The sequence below is a fragment of the Lepidochelys kempii genome, chromosome 8, assembly GCF_965140265.1.
Source record: "Lepidochelys kempii isolate rLepKem1 chromosome 8, rLepKem1.hap2, whole genome shotgun sequence".
Lineage (NCBI taxonomy): Eukaryota > Metazoa > Chordata > Testudines > Cheloniidae > Lepidochelys > Lepidochelys kempii.
The window spans coordinates 32,971,650-32,989,640 of record NC_133263.1 but is presented as its reverse complement, the minus strand read 5'-3'; the positions used below and the strand labels follow the sequence as shown (position 1 = coordinate 32,989,640).

The following is a 17,991-nucleotide window of genomic DNA, read 5'->3' as shown; positions in this document are numbered from 1 at the left end:
GTCAAACAAAATCAATAGCCTTTCTCTAGTCTGTCTCTAAGGTAAGCCTCTTTCAAAGACATCCGGAGAAAATGGATCAGCTTTTGTTGTTGTTGTTGTTGAGTGAGGCTTTTCTTAGTTGCCAAACATTCATATGAATATAGGAGATTCCTTCCTCCGCCAGCCTGCTGATAAGATTGTAGTGCTGTCAAAATATCCCATCCTTTTTATTACACAGTGGATGGGGTTTGCAATTCTTGGGGAGGGAGCCAGGTTGGAAGCTGCTTAGCACTTGGTAAGGGGGAGGGGGGAAATAAATCAATGAATCTGATTGATCAGGGGTTATATTTAAAGCCGGTCGTCAATTAGTTTAACGCAGGTTGCAGCTAAAGAGCACAACAATTTAGCCGCAGGAGCTGAAATTTGCTGTCTTCCCTCAGTCTCTTCCTGCTGAGAGACTGAGAGACAGATATCGGTTTTAGCTAGGTCAAACTGCAAGGAGATGGTTTGTAGCTGAAAGTCACATTTGCAAAGTTAGCTCTGAGAGAGCAGGATCAATAGGAGACACAGCGGGAATTCTAAGGCAACCCAGAGAGTTTGGGGAGGGATCCAAAGAGTTTCAATCAGGCCAAGAAATGTCTATCACCCAAAGGGCCATGTAGAGGAGTGAAATCCTTGAGGAATGAATGAAGATTATAAAGCATCAGTCAATGTGCCTCTGGGTAAAATTTGCCTCTCTAATCCACATTGCATACCTTTTATCCCTACTGGAGAAGCACTGTTTACTACAGATTATATACTCATTTTCCATGAAGAGCATCCACCGACTTGAATGCACACCCCATGCTCAGGCAAAAGGCAAAATGTTCAGCAGAGATGTACAGGACAAAGTGGAGAATTTTCCCTTTTTTCCTCCATGTTTACAAAATGCAAAATCAGTAGGAAGTGACAAACTGGTGCAAAAAAGGACAGACCAACATAATAGTGCTACTAGTGGCCCCAATTAAGTCAGCCAAAGTTTCACTATTGACTTCAGTGGGAGCAGGAACAGTATTGCTGACAATTTATGACAAAAGAATCCTAGGCTTATAGTAGTCAGAGTTGGAAAAGACACACTGGATCATGGTGGTTAGAAGGGGAATGGGAGTCCTCAGCCTTATTTCCAGCTCTGCCAATGACTATGAAACACTGACGGGGGTATGGAGGGGGGTTGTCAGGAGTGGGGATTGAATCTGGGACCTCTCAATCTTAACACGTGAGCCTCTGATGCCTGAGCTAAAAGATTCCCCTGTGTTAGCCCAGGCGGTAGCAGGCTTATCAAAGTCTAGTTGGCCTAGTCACCACTAGAGGGAGAAAAGCATCACTCTGAGGCGGTATGGCCTACAACTATATGACTGTGTGTCTTGTCTACACAAGAAAGTTGCTCCTTTGTATTGGTTAAAGAGTGCTATATTGATTTAGCTTAAGTCTGTTCCTTCCCAACATTCTCATGCAGACAAAGCTTTAGGCAAGTCACTTCTCCCACTGGGCCTCAGTCTATAGCCATCAGTAAAATGGGATACCAATACCTACCTACATACCTCACGGTATGGGTGCACACAAGTATTCTTATAGATCAGCATACACGGATATGCTATGCTAACTGTCTTACAGAAAGGGAACGTGACCAAGTCCCTTCCTTCTACAGGTTGCAGTCTAAATTAGGTTTGCAATTGTTTTCTTCAAGTATTGGTTTATGATTTTCACATTCTATGCCTCAGGGAGCTATGTGTGGACCAAGAGAACGCGATAGCTGACCTTCTCATGGTATTTCAATTCCTAGGTGGTGGAAATATCTAAGACCAGAACTCATTATTTTGATCTCTGAGGAAAAATATGGTCCAGGAAGAACAAACGCATATAAACAAGATTTATTCAGAGGCCGATGAACCCTGAATACACAGCCCTACCTACCTCACAAGATGTTGCGAGACCTCACTGATTTCTCATTCAGGGTTAGTCTACACTAAAAGTGCTACAGCTGTAGCACATCTGGCGAAGACACTGTATGCTGATTGATGGGAGAGCTCTCCCATCAACACAGTAAAACTGCCTCTGTATGAGGCAGTCGCTATGTCAGCGGGAGAAGCTCTCCCGCCGACATAGTGCTGTCCACACGAGCACTTAGGTCAGTGTAACTTATGTCGCTCAGGGGTGTGAATAAGCCACCTCCTTGAGTGACATAAGTTATGCTGACCTAAGTGCTAGTGTGGACAGTCCTCACTGTAAAGGGCTTTAAGATGAAATAAGAGATTCAAGGTTAAGCAGAGAAGCCACAAGGTGGACAGTGCTAGCTGGAGAATGGGCATAGCCAGGACACCCTGGCATGTGCCAATTTGTAGCACTTGCTTAGGAAAGCCTCACCAGAGACGCTCCTACAGACTTCTGCCACAGCTTAAAACTGCTTCCTCCAAGTAGAACCCACAGGGAGGAGCTGATGAAGTCTTGCTTTTGAGGAAAGGCACCTCTGGTAATAATAAAAAAAAGACAAAACAAAATCCCAGACAATATCAACAAAACAGTTCATAAATTGGCATCAGCTCCTTAAAGCTTGAAGTCAACGGAGCTACTCATGTGAGTAAAGGCATCAGGCTTGGGCCCTATGCTAGGACAAGGTCTACTTAAGTAGAAGCTAAAGATTTCAGTTCCACAGACCGAGGTCAGAGGTCTACAGTGGAAGTGCTTGTACAGTAGTCTATACTAGTATACAGGTATACAATACCAGCAAAGCACTTCCAGTGTGGACACAGCTTATACCAGCAAAACTGCATTTTTTGCTGGCATAGCTTATCCCATCACCCACAAGCAACATACGCTATCCTGGCAAAAGCTCAGTTTGCTGCTCTAACTGCATCTACCTGGGGGACTTTTGCCAACACAGCCATGTCGGTCAGGGATCACACCTTGTGCCACCGTGACTTGGTTGGATTTACCAATAAAATGCCGTAAAAACCAACGAGTAAGATTTGGAAGCCATAAAATGAACATTTTCCCACTACTGAGGCTTATAAATAGGCTGTATTTGTTTATTTGTTGACAGGTAATGGCAAAGCTTTTAGTGTTTCAGGGTGACAAGTATAACATACAAGGCAGGCAACTAGAGAAATAAGCGCAATTACCTCCCAGTGCCATTCCCCCCTCCCGGTTGGATTGATTTTCCTAGGGGCTACAAGGCTTTTAGATTTCATTGTCGGTATCCCCAAATTAATAGGTGTAAAATCAATATGTTTTTGGCTAGCTGCCTGCTAACAGGTCACCAGTGAAAACGTAACCTGTAAAAATCAATTAAAAATGTAGATGGAGAAGCAAATAAAACAAAGACAACTCCTGATCGGATGTCACTGGGTGACTAAAAGCCAGCACTAAATCACAGCGACCCCACTACAATGAGTTATACTACGGGCTAAAATGTAATAGTGTTGATTTGCTTCCCACTTGGTAAAATGGTCTGAAATGCAAGATCTTATTCAAGGTGTAAGATACAAGAAGTACCATTGCTATTAGGCACTAGGGGCCTGACTTGTCTCTTGCCCACATGGGTGTAAATCAGGAGCTGCAACACTGAAGTCAATGAAGCTTCACTGGTGGAGGTCAGAGGAGAACCAGACCTCAGTTGTGATAAAAAGGTGCATCCAAAGGCCTTTAACTCGCACATGCTCCACTTTGGAAAAGCCACACTGCTGTTACTCTTAGAACTATCATTTCATAGGCAAAGAAAGCTTGGGCGAGAGTCTCTCCTCATGTAAACTGGTACAGATCCACTGGAGTCAATGGAACCAGGCCATTTCACACTAGCTGAGGATCTGATCCACTGCCTATAGGTGGGTACATCATTTTAAACTAAGAATTAAAAATGCCTTTAAATTGCTTCATAATTCACCACAACTATTTTGAAACCCTTTTCTTTAATTAAGTGGAGGTCTGGGTTGCAGTGTAGGTTGCAGTAAATGGAATCTTTTGGAATGTTTCCCAACCTCTGTGTATAGATGGTACAAGAACAGTATATCAGTGTCTGCTGTTCTGTGGCTCGTGGCAATATGTCCCCTCACACCCATATTTCAGGAGTGAGAACCACAGTACAGGTCTCACAACACCACTGATGCACAAGTAGACACACTGCCAAGAAGTAAGGCTTTTTTATATCTTGATTTCATTCCTAATCCTTATCTGTGCATCCTTCCAGTTCTACACTTAGCCATTCCCCTCTGCTTTGTCAGGGTTCCTCACCTACTCTCCAATCTTCAATGGGATCACAGGCAGGTCTGGCCGATTCTCACCTGCTCCTTCAGCTCCCCCACCCTAACTCTTCTCCAGCTGCTGCCAGTTTCCTCTCCCATCCATTCCTGAAAGCCATTAAAGACAAAACAAAACACAGCCATGCCATCTTGAAGCCTGGATCCCAAATTTATTCACCTCCCATTTACTATATTCATTGGCCATACATTTAAGCCAATCTCCTGTCTAGATCAACCCATAATACTGATCCACAACCTCGGAGGCCCAACATCCCTTCCACCTCCTTTGCCCAATCCCAGTTCTAAGATCAAGAACAAACACTGCTGGACAGATAATAAAGAACTAAAGAGGCTGCAGGACAATGCTCCATATAGTCCCATCCCCTTCCAGCCAAAACAACTGCCAGCCAGTTGCGATGTACTGAGAATTACTTCCTGAAAGAAGATTCTGAGGCTGACACTGCTGAGCTCATTACAATTACAGGGAATGCAGTGCAATGTGTATGTGTCTATAGCATAGACCCACTTTTTATTAGAGAGGCAGGAGCACCCCTATTTTCTAGCAGCTGGGAATGCAACGGAGAAGAAAGTTCTGTTGACACTAATTCCAGTCTCCTAGTTGCAAAGGATGGCAGGAGAAGTTTAGTGCAATACACAGCCATTCTGCAAACTAAGTCACACCATTCCCTAATCATAGAATCATAGAATATCAGGGTTGGAAGGGACCCAAGAAGGTCATCTAGTCCAACCCCCTGCTCGAAGCAGGACCAATTCCCAGTTAAATCATCCCAGCCAGGGCTTTGTCAAGCCTGACCTTAAAAACCTCTAAGGAAGGAGATTCTACCACCTCCCTAGGTAACGCATTCCAGTGTTTCACCACCCTCATAGTGAAAAAGTTTTTCCTAATATCCAATCTAAACCTCCCCATATCCAATCTAAACCTCCCCCAATCTAATGCATTATGTGGGGATTCTGCTTAGTTATGTAGTGTAGTATAGAGTGTCTATTAGTCATGTATTAGGCATCTAACTCCCATTGATTTCAGAAGGATCTGGGCCACAGTATACACAGAGTAGAGTAGAGTAGAGTAGAGTAGAGACCCATTTGCAACCAGAGCTGGGAGCATTCAGTTAGAGACATGTTCAGAGGCTCCCAGCTCAAAGCACACCGTCTAGTGTAAGAGTTCTGAAAACGCATTATGGCCGGAGTGTATTTTCCCCCTACAGCTGACGTAGATCATTAGAAGGATGTTCCCGCAGAGCAAGCCGCAGACCACCCTGTTATCTCCTTCCATCCCTCAGACCCTCTTCATGTGCCACAAGAAACAAAAGTTCGTTCTCTAGGCCCTCTTGACCCCTTTATTTCTGATTTGCCTTCTATGTCTTGGGAACTCTTTGGAGACTGCAGACACCCTACATGTGTCCTCCTTGGCAGGCTGTCTAGAAAATGCCAGCATTGGAAGGACCTGAAGTTAGTGGTTGCTGAATGCTGATAGGACAATATTTAGTTCAAACCACAGACAGTCGCAGGTGGGATGGGGGTGGGTGGTATTTTCAACTCCCTTTTTGGATTCTTCCAAATTTCTAAGAAACACACATTGGTTATTCCTCCCCTTAAGAGCCGCAGTGAATGGCTTCATGCTTTTTACCTTTCTGCCTAGATAAATCTGTTTTGCAGTTCCAAGAGTATTCTTTTTAACTTCCTGTCCCAAACTGCTGTGCACTGTTGCTGTGCATTGTTAAATATTTGCTGTGTGTTTCATCCAAGAGGTGGCTGTAGAGATTCCCACATTAAATGCTGGAGAGTCTATGGAATGAAAGGCACTGTGAGTATAAGACATTATTACTATCATGGCCTAAAAATAGGACTGATCTATCAGCATCAGAAACAGCAAATAGCTAGTTCTACCTAAACTATGACACGTCCCCCATTACCAGAGTATTTGACCACCTCATAATTTTTTATATTTATTTTCACAACACAATGAGGATAACTGCACAGATGGGGAATTGAGATATAGCAAGAGTAAGTGACTTGCCCAAGGTCACACTGGAAGTCTGTTTCAAAGCTGGGAATTGAACTTAGGACTCTTGGATCCCAGCATACCATCCCAGCCACTGCTCATCCTTCCTCTCTTAAAACATGAAAATCTGTTTCTATGAAAAAAGTTGGAATTTCAAAGTTGCTTTCATTTCGAAAGGATTTGAAACAATTTTTCATTTTTTTAAAATGTTGAGCAAAATTGTAGGGGAAATTTTTTATTGAAACCACAAAAACAACAGGGAATCCGGTGGCACCTTAAAGACTAACAGATTTATTTAGGCATAAGCTTTCCTGGGTAAAAATCCCACTTTTTCTGATGCATCTGAGTATAACAAGTATGCATCTTATGCCCAAATAAACCTGTTAGTCTTTAAGGTGCCACTGGACTCCCTGTTGTTTTTGTGGATACAGACTAACACTGCTACCCCCTGATACTTTATTGAAACCGTTATCCAAATAATCAATGATATTTTTCATTTACTGAAGACCAGGTTTTCAGTAAAGGGAACATTTCAATAACCTCTTAGGTAATATTTTCTATAAAAATCTCCCCTCCCCCATTTATTTATTTATTTTTAAAGAAAAAAGGCACAACAAGTTTCATAAAAATAAAAATTGTTGACATCAATCATTTATTAAGAAAAAAAATCATTTTTGGAAAAAAGGCCATTTTGGGGGCTAAAAACCTTCTCATTCCACAAATGTTGGCCAGCTCTATTTTCAGGGCACATTTAGCCATATTCCAGCAATTACAAGAACCTACTTCAAATCAGCACTGTCTCAAATGATTTAGCATAAAGAAAATCAGTCAGATACCACACAGTTCTAGGCTTGATATAAATACCTAGGTAGAAAGACTCACCAGACCTCGATAAACACAAGATTTAAGCGCTTTCTGCCTTTATACTGGAGAATCACCCTTTTGTGATCCTGAAAATACCAAAGCTTAAAACAATGAAAAAGATTGTCTCCAAGATTTTGGAGGCTCCCATTAATTGACTGACACACCACTGTACAGCTCCTGCATAAAACGATAACGTCATTTTTGTACCAACACACACAGTCTCTTCCAGAATTCGTCTCAGAATCAGCAAAAACAGAGAGAACCCTAACTTTGTTTCTCCAATGTTTCACCACAGCTAGGGAAAAACATGTAGAAAGGCAGCTGCACAAACTCTGTGGAAGGAAAGCCTAATCACAGGAAAGCAGGAACAGATAATATTATATTGCCTTGTCTTCAGGGTCTGGCATTCACATTTTCATAAAGTGCCTAGAAAGATAAATCACTATACTAATAATATTTGTATTGATTATCTAAACTGGAGTAGCAATTGACTCCATTGTCTCACTTCCTCTTAAATTGCTCACAGATGGGATCCTGTTTCTTATTCTACATTTCTAATGGGAACACTTAAATCACAGTATAGAATTATAAACACACACACACACACACACACATACAGAGTTAACCAACAGGAAAACCCTTTAAATAAAGATCTTTCATTGACACTCCCCATGTTAAAACTTTACAGCCAAATTTTCAGTGGGTCTCTAAACACTGCACTTTCACTACTTGTGGGGACCTAATATATCTGTAGGCATAAAGGCCTACATTTTCAGAAGTGACTAGTGATTTTGTGTGCCTCCATTTTTGGATGTCCAATTAGAGACACCTTAAAAGGGGCCTGATTTTCAGAAAGTGCTGAGCACCCACCCTTTGAAAAGCAGGACTGTTTAAGGTCTCTCAAGTTGAGCTCAGAAGTGAGGAACCCAAAGTGATTGGTCACTTTTCAGGCAGGGGCGGGGGAGAGGAAATCAAGGCTCATGTCTACATTTGCACACAAAACAGGTGGACTGCATCTGGGCTGTCAGATATGGAATTAACCATTGTGCACTCGTATGCTAGACTTTGGAGTCACAGATATTGTGGATGTCTGTGGAAGGGCCTGCTGAAAATTCACTGGTTGCTACTCTGAAACTGGTTGAAACAGATTTTCAAAGCCTTGGTTTTGCTTTTTTATTCCTTATCTTTCCTGAGCAGAGCTCCCACGACCTGGGCACAAATGCAGATCACAGCAAACACATGCGTACACACACGCACACACACCCCTTCAATGTACAGATGGCTCAAATAAAACAATTACAATATATTTCAAACGGTTACTGAACCTTCCAGAATAGACTCTAAGGTGACTATCACCCAGCTCTGGGAGGCTTGGCTCCAGAGTTACTATTAGTGGTTCAACAAAGCAGCCAGTCTGCTCACAATGTTTCTAATTCATCCAGCTGCTCTGTCACTCGTGGTGTATCCTCGCCTGCTTTCAAAGGAAAACTTTGCCACTGGACGCCTGCTCCACCCAAATTAGAAGGGGAGACAATCACACACAGAGAATGATAAGGAGATGTTGGGGGGTATGGGGAGAGACAACACAGCAGCTGGACAGCGAAGGCGTCCCTGGCTTAGCCCAATCACACAGCCCTGTATGACTGTACAGCTGCCATGGTGAATGATCATCGCTACACTGAGGTCAGCTCTGCCCCCAGGCCAAGTAAGCGAAAATAAATGGTTTAGAAGATAAAAGGTCTTTCTGAAAAATTATTTGTCTTGTTGTCGTGTCAAAACTGTAATGGCAAGAGACTGGGGGCAGCAATACGTAGTTTAAATAGGAAACAGCCATCCTGATGTTTTGACTGAATAAATTACAGAGCAAATCACAATTCATTCAGGGTATTTGAGGATCTGTACCATGATAGGCAGGTCCTTTTGCATATACCTGGGAAACAGCAGATTTCTAAATGTCATGCTTGTAACTGATGCTTGTGGAAAGATGTCTATGTTTCACTAGCCACAGTAACTGCTTGGGATATCTCCCCCTTGCTTATAGGTAAACACTTTTACTCTGTGCCTTCCAGGCACTGAAAGGAGGTTTGTTTTTCTTCCTCACATTCCCAAGGGAACCACAATCAATATAAACTACAGTAGGAAGGGAAAGGGTTAATGGGTTTTCCCAAGGCAACTTGCTTTTAAGGTGCCAGAGATATTGAAGGGAAGGAATGACTTGCTCGACATGGAACAATGGCACTGGTATTTTGCATTGTTTCCAGGCTTTGAGAGAGAACAAATGGGAGTCATTAGTGAAATGAGTTGAGAGAGTTCTAGGCTAGCTGTCAGACTGCCAAGCCCAAAGAACTGCTACATCAGCTCGTTAATTTCAGAGAGCACAGGCTGACTGAAACCTAAGAAAGAATTCAACAATTACAGGAGGCTATTTTACCATACTACTACTTTCCACACCCTTCCCTCCGCCTCCCCCTCCCCCTCCCCGACCCCCCCCCCCTCCGAGCACTGAGCCCACCTACTCCACAAATGAAGTCTCCAGCAGGGAAGGATTGTGTCTGATGTCTAGACTGCTATAAGATGCTCTACATGGGCTTGTACACCGGCACCAACTGGAAGCTCAAGCTAGTACTGAATGCAGTGATCACAGCTGAGTGGTCCATCACACAGGGGATACAGCACCTATACTCAGAGTTGCTCTGGCTCCCCATAAGTTTCCAGGTGGTATACCGGTGCCAGATTTAACCTTTAGGGTTCGAGACCTGACTACCGGAGAGACTGACTCTCTCCCTGGGTCATAATGCCATAGATGATGTGAGTGGAGACACTGGAGATGATCCTCCTTTATAAGCGGGGGAGCACTGACACGGGGTATTCTCCTTGTCTCTGGAATTTGCTTCCCGACAGGATCTGCCAGGGCTCAGACTTGTTAATATTCTGTGAACAATGTATAGCCCACTTTTTCTCACAGGCATCTAGGGCTTGATCCAAAACTCAAGGAGGTCAGCGAGAGTCTTTCAATGGACTTTAACGGGCTTGGGATCAGGTCCTCAGAGAGGCTGGAAGTCTAAAGGTGAAGGGCTTGGAAACTGAAAGACAGTTTAGGATGAGGGGGCTCCTCACTTCTGGTGCTCTCCCCAATTATAAAGGAGATTACTGCACTAGCCCAAAACACTATTGTAAACTGGAGTGTTGGGGTTATTCCTGTGGAATATTTTGACAAGGGTCACGCTAGTACAATACTGGCATGACTGTGCTTTAGAGAAAAATACCCTCTAATAACAAATTATAATAAAATAGTAATCATAAACCTACGTATAGCACCTTCCATCCTTAAGAATAAGCAATTTACTCACTATGGGTAAAATTAATCCCAGGTCAGAGGGTCAGCACAAGGTCTCACTTAAGCCTCTATTTTTATGTCTTAAGTGGTGCAAGGCCGTGATCCGCCCAGAAGTCACCCACCACTGAAATACTGCCATCTCTGGGGAGGAACGCACCAGCCAAGGGGACAACTGGTGGTAAGCATGCCACACAACAGTGAAGGGTGGGGAAATCACTTCTCCTGGATTAACTTTAAACACACACACACACCCCATCCGGTACAACCTTAGACTGTGACAAATATACTTTAAAACAAAATCACACAGCTGTGAAGTACAAATGAACCAAAGTGCCTTCACCCATTCTAGAGAGCTCCATCCAGCCAAGTGAACCGGACACAAAGATAGTGAACAAACAGTATAGAATGTCTTCTGCCTTTTGTGAAATGAAAATAAATGAAAGGCTCTAGTGTTTCAGGTCACTGATCTCTATCTCGCCTATCTGTACCATTTATCTGAGCTAGAATATAAAGGTTCCAAGTCCTTCTTCCCTCCCCTCCTTCCAGCCCATTTCATTTTCTGAATGAAAAGAACCACTTAGACACCTGGTAAAGTAGTAATAAGTTGTAACAAGAATATTGTTTTTTCTGGGCCAGAGCAAACTACATCAGAATAGATTAAAGGATCCAAAATGAATGTGTAATCTGTAAACAGATTGTCAGTCTTTTCGTTAATTTATGGTAGGTTAAGAGAAGAGACAGTATTTTTGCATATATATATCGTCTTTTATCTGAGGATATCAGAGCACTTTAGGAACAGCAATGAAGCCTCACCCCCCCCCACCACCACCACCAGTGAGATAGGTAAGTATATTTAGATAAATTAGGGTTTCTGAAAGCAGTAGGCATCGTTATTAGATGTAATTTAGTCTGATAATTGACTTATCTGTTCAAATGGATTTTCATACGTTTGAGAAGGGATAATAAAATCCATCCAACTAAAAGGATTAAACAGACTCAATTAATTCTATTAACAGACTTAATTTTCTGTTTAATAAATCAGACACATGGGGCCAGATCCTGGCCTCAGAGCTAAGGCCACTTTGCACAAACCCAAAATTGAATCCCCAGATTATTACATTAGCTATTTTATGGACCTTAGAACTTGTATTTGTCCTCACAAAGAGCATATGCACACCCATATCAGGTGGTTGGGCTGCCATACTTCCTCCATTTAGATCTTGGTTTCTTCCTACAGCAGCTGTCTAATACACATTACGGGTTGTTATTTTACTGATCTGAAGCTGCATGAAATTGTGCTGTAGTGATCACCAAGTCTATGAGCTCTGAAACCACCACAGCACTGCCTGGGACCTCATTTTGACTTCATTTCTGTGCATCCTCTTTAGCCAAGAGGCAAGGAAAGTTTGCACAAGACAGTACGGCCTACAATAAATCAACCAACTCTCCCTTTCCTGAAAACCCAAATAACGGCACCCCCCTTCCTGCCCCGGACCATTGTAATGCATTATTTGGATGCTGGATATTCAGAAAGAAAGGTCATCTCTTCACTTGAAGACTAAGTCCTAAACCGCCCTCCCATCTAAAGAGTGACACAGCAGCTATGGAGTTCGAGTGTTATCTGGAAGAGGCAGATGAAAGGGTTCAAACTCCCAGGTTAGGGAAGACTACCCCCACCTACCCACCAGCCTGCATCCTCTCTGAAGTGATACTTCAGTGTTTGGAGGCACCTGTGGAAAACACACCATATTATACAGTGTTCCAGATATGATTCCCACACACTTCCTTCCCTTTCTCTAGACTTGTGCCTGCAGCAGCAGCCTTTGGAGCTGACTCTATTTCATATGCTCGGGCACCTTTTCCTTTGTTGCAACTTCTCAGACAGGTTCCCACTCTCCCTGCAACACTGTGACTCTCTTTTACATCCATTGCCAATGTTATTGCCTCTCTCTATGTTGACCAATGCATGAGGTGGAAGACAGTTTCACCCTATGAAAGGCAGCATAGTCCAAGACAGGCCCCTAGAGGAACGAGCATGGGATTGGGAATCTAATCCTGATTCTGACTCAGTGGGCCCGATTCAGAGATGATGAAAATTATACTCCAGAGGAGGAAGAAGAGAGGATGTGGAGCAGGAGAAAGGGTCAACCAATGGGTGTGAGACAAAAGTGTTCTCCAGACTCTGTGTTAGAGATACACCTGACCAACAACTTTCAGATCTGGTTCCAAAATTCAAGAGTGCTCAGATCCAGGGTCCTGCGTTAGGTCTATCCACGGTCCTGATCAGAGGCGACGCCTTAACAAAGCCTCTGGGAGCGTTTATGGAAAATAATTAATTCTATGCCATCGCCTTGGTAGTCAGCTTTGGCTGTTGCACAGATGGTTCTCCACACCCCTGACTCTGACATCTCTCCACTCCATTATCACAGCTACTGGTAGGGGCCACATCCTGCATCTAAGGCCCCACTCACTGCCACATGGATTATCATGCTTTAAGTGTCCCTGCGCCACGTGTAGCCGGTCTAGAGGTGGGAGGGGTTTGGAGCTGGTCAGGGAGGCTTGTTATTAGGATGATGAAAGAGGGTTTTAGCAACTGGAATAGATGGGTCGGGGGGGGGGGGCTGTCATTACTGGGGGTGGGTCACAACAAGGGTGGTAGGGAGTTTTTCAGCAACTGGGAGTAGACTGGGCTGCAGCAAGTCATTGAGGGAGAAGCACCTCAGTGCATGACAGAAGGGGACCCCAAAAAAGACAGGGCTCCATGCTGCCATTCACTTGGTGCAGGTCCAGGACTGGCCCTCCTGGCCACTGCCCAGTTCCCTATGGGACCTCAGCATCCTCCTCTTCTGGAATTTATTCCCCATCCTAGGGCCTGGGAGGAGTATTTATGATGACTGTGCAGGCACAAAAGGGACAGAAACATGACAAAAGCAGCCTAATGGCCTAAAATCAGCAACCAAATGGTCTTCTCCACCCCATATTACTTAGAAATGTTGGAAAAACAAAGGGCAACGGACCTGCCTGGCCTTTCTTAGCTATGTAAAGGGCATGCTGTAGAACAAACTAGGGCTTTGGCAATACCAGAGGGGTCATTTTCACACAGATCAGCTATTTCTGAATTATTTCTGCAGTGGCACAATTAGCACACAGGCCTTATCCTGCCCCACTTTATATGCTCCTTGCACACTGGCAGAGGCCGTCCCTGTGTGGCACACCTCTATGCCAGGCAAGTACTGCACGTTAATGTTTAAAGTTCCCTGAGAGAGAATTATTTTCAAAAAGTTCCCCCTTCACTCTACATTCCAAAGCTCATATGTAGATCATACACAGTCAGAAGCAATATATGCTCATGAATTTCTGCAGTGACATATCAACCAATGGGCCAAACCACAGGGCAACAGTCAATGAGGTACAACATGCAGTGTTCAGAAGAGAGAAAGAAATGGGATTACACAGATGAAGTTTCATAAAACTCTTCCATTTTCCTTTTGATAGGATGCAGTTGTGTGTTTTGCTAGACTGAGTGGTGCACTCACAGGAAACTAGAATGATGGGCTCTTTGATTCCCTGGATCTCATCCTACAAGATGCTTAAATTTCTTTTGACTCCAGTTTATTTGAGTGGGAGCTGGGAGCAGCACTCAGTACTTTACTGTATCCAATTCTAAATTCCTGCTAGTGAGGGGTCTGCATCAAGATGATTGGAAGCATCTTTGCCAAAGACATCTCAAAGGGTTTCAGGAACAAACAGCTTTTCTAATTCAATTTCACAGCTTCCTTTTTCTGATGCACCCCTTGCATAAGCTAAGATACAGGTAGCCCATCCTAGTGCAAGGCTGTGACCCATCTTCCCACTTGTTCTCACCCAAACACATTCATTTCAAACCTTTGTACTGAACCCTGGATAGGTCACAGTTAATATTCTTACCATATTTGTCTCCATCTTCCCCCTTGGCACTGATCCTCCTGCCTAGAACTTGGATGTGTTTCCCACTCGTCCTGCTGTACAGCTGGTAGAGTCTAAGCTGCTTCCTGCTCACATCGTCCCTTGCTCGTGTCTGATTCTCCACGTGTATCCGAAAATCCACATTCTCCTCGGCAACGAACATCTGATGAAAAGAGAGAGACAATAAACCATGAAATAGATACAACATCTTGCCTACGAAGACAACAAATCAAGCCTGCCAAACAGCGCATCACACAGAAATAGTCTACTGTGGCTTGACTTCATTGGTGGTCATGTGGATAAAGGCTGCAGGATCGGGTGCTCCGAGTAAAGTTCTACCTAGGTGCTGACAAAGAAACTGGGCTTCTTTCTTCTCATGTATCATTCTCAGTAATAAAAGCTCCTGCAGTCTCAATTCTGTCCTGATTTAAACCTGCACAATGCCATGGTCTTCAAATGACGTGCTCATTGACACCTGGGTAGGCTCCACCACTGCCAAAGGGCTTACACAAGTGTTAGTGATTGGATCTGTAATTGGAACAGAGTAAACAATTCTGATAATGCACAAGGAAGAATCCCAGTTCCAGCTCCAATAGCTGTGCTTGTTCTGCAATGCCAACTTCATTAAAAAGGAAGAAAAATCCCTATTTTTGTCACTATAGTCAATAGATCTGACTCTACATACACACAGGGAGAAAAATCTGTTGAGTTAGAAAAATCTGCTTTTCAGAGTAGCACTTTAAACAGTTCTGCCAATTTAAAAGTAAAGTGGAGTCAGTTGATTGCATAAGGTCTATTCCTGTGCATCTGCCTAAGCTTCCCAGATCAACTGGCTATCTGAGAACAAGGCCACTTGGACCAGAGGGCAAGAGCAGGCTTTCCAGAATGAGCTCTTATCAGCAAGATTCCTCTGCTTAGCCATTTTCCACCATTTTTATGGCCTTTGGCTCTTTGAGTAGAACTAACCTTAGTTAACTGCAGCTTTAAAGAACTAACAGCTCCTTTTGGCAGCAGACACCTTTCTGGAGATCTAGCATCCAGCATTAGCTTACATTTTCCCATATTTGCCAAAGCATAGACCAATTTCTGCCTCCAGTTAGAGACATCCCAACTCAGTATAAATCAGATGACTAGTCAACCACGAACTTTCTTGAGAAGGCCTTTCTGAATGGGTTTCAGAGAGAAAGTATCATCAAGGTCCCTTTAACACTTCAGCCCCAGACATTAATTACTTGCATTAATTCAAGTTTCAAATACCTGAGAAGTAGCTGGCAAAAAATAGGAATCAATCTGGTATCTAAATCTAATGATACCCAGAGGAGCCTTTTTTACCTTTTGTTTGAGTCTACATGAGACTTAGACTATATTTCAATGGCAGATTACCCTCAAATGAGAATAAATTAAGAGAGTCTGGCATATTATCATCTACCAAGCAAAAGAAGCATAGAACTCTTGAGCCACTAAAAAACCCTACTTTACATTGGTGCCTTTTAGTTTGGCCACGGCAAACATTGTTCAAAGTTTATTGGCTAAATTCTCTGGTGTCAGTGGGATCTAATGAACTAAACTGTGGACCACCTGCATGTGGGGTGAAATTTACAGCAAAAGAGGACACAAGTGGGAATTTAGTGATGGTCAGGCATTGTGCTGTCCCTCTACAATGGGGTGATTTTCAGCCAACGGAGAAATGCTACTTCTGTGCCTAATAGATTTGGGCCATAAAAATCTGGTTCTTCTAGCTTGGAAACAGTAGAATTCATGTATAAATCAAAGAGAAAAGGAGCAAGTATGTACCAGAGGGATGCCACTCACAAAGGAAAAGGGTTAGGTAAGCCCCAATTCTGTCCCATTCCCATTCAAGGTGACAAACTCAGTGAAGGAATTATTCAACTAACAATAACAATAATTCCCACTCTCAGAAAACGGAACAGCGAGAAGCAACGTCCTGCAGATTAAAAAGCAACATCAGGCTCATCCACATGCTATACAGTACACAAGGTTAAAGGATCTTCCCACCCTGAACTAATCAAGTCCTGCTCATCATACTCACCCAAATCATAGGGGCTATGTGTGAGAGTAAAATGAGCAAGATTAGGCCTGCACTGTCAATAGCCCATTTCCCTTTCTTCTTATTCTTCCCCACCCCACTCACCCAAATGAAACTTCTAACAAAGGAAATTAAACTACCAAAAGAGAGATGTTCAAATAATGTTGACACTCTGCCTCACACCACAAAAGCAAGGGGCTTTGCAGTAAAGACTTTGGCTCCATAATATTAAGATTTAAAAGAGATTTTACAATCAAGATTGCATTGTTGCATTGCTTTCACCACATGTTAATGAGTTGCAGATTTTTCTAGAAAAAAATAAAAAGGTGGGATTTGTGGGGGAGGCTTCCATTCACAAAGGCCACAAATTTGCCAAGCCAAATTTGAACTGTACCATCACACAAAAATACCCATTATGTTGGCACTCCCACTTTACCCTGGCTAAGTTTGATTTCTACATCAGTAGTGTGTTTCCCTATTCACTAGCCCACAAACTCACATGGCGAGAAACCATAACTGCTTCCCAGTCTCCTTGAACAATGTGTACAGCTCACTGGGAGCATTATAGGCCCTGATCCTGCAGAGACTTGTACATATGAGTTATTTTATGCACTGTGGGTAGTCGTATTGATAGTCCTATAATCAATGGGATTAGTCACTGAGTTTAAAAGTAAGTACATGCATAAATCTTTGAAGGATTAGAGCCTCTGTTGTTATCCCCTTACAGCAGAGTTCTTCTCTCAAATTTAGAAGAGGAAGCTGGGAGATGTTTCTAATAAATACAAAATACCAGATGAATTAAACCCAGATTTAAGGTCATCTATATGCCTAATAATGACAATACTTGGGCACTGTCCCTGTAGTCTAAACTGCAGGGGCAGACCCTCGTGCGTGTATGGAGTCATATTGGTTGTAATAAGAGTCTGCATGGGTGTAAGGATCAGTCTGCATATAGTAGATTTCAAGATTGGGGCCTTAAATTAATATTTCCATACTACTCTTCAGCTAATTAACCCTCACACTCCACTCCTGGAATGATGGGGAAACTGCCAGGGGCAACAAGTTATATTGTCCCCTGGTGCTCGTGCTCTAGCAAATTCAGGGCCCAGGGGTCCGCCTCCACCAATATTCAGGGCTGGGTCTCTCCCCTGGCCCTACCTGCTGCCCCTGCACACCTCCCCCGGCCCTGCCTGCTGCCCCTGTGCACCTGCCTGGGAGCATCCCTTCCTGCGCCCTGGGTAGTGGGCGTCTGTCCTGCTGCTCCACCCTGTGCTCCATCGCCGGCCACTGCCAGCTACAAAAGGGAGTGGTACCGGTGGCAGCCATCACTTGTGGAGGCACAAACATGATGGCATCCCTCCCCCACCCCCGGCACCCACCACAGGGAGGCAAGAGGGCTTCCTGGACCTGAGAGGGGCCCGTCCCCTAAGAGCACGTGCAGTGACGGTGCTGGGTGAGCGTGCTGCTGGCGGGGAGAGGGCTGCGGGGACTGTGGAGTCCTCCTCTCTGGCCCCAGCCCCTA

At 43.7% G+C, this 17,991-nt stretch overlaps 1 protein-coding gene across 1 annotated transcript in view; it reads right to left on the bottom strand.

The window, feature by feature from the left end:
- The window catches only part of FGF18 (fibroblast growth factor 18), a 111,416-nt gene that overhangs the window by 47,599 nt on the left and 45,826 nt on the right, over positions 1–17,991 (bottom strand). The window contains exon 3 of the mRNA XM_073358177.1: positions 14,405–14,585. Within this exon, the coding sequence (XP_073214278.1) occupies positions 14,405–14,585 (181 nt within the window). The remainder of the gene's footprint in view (positions 1–14,404; positions 14,586–17,991) is intronic.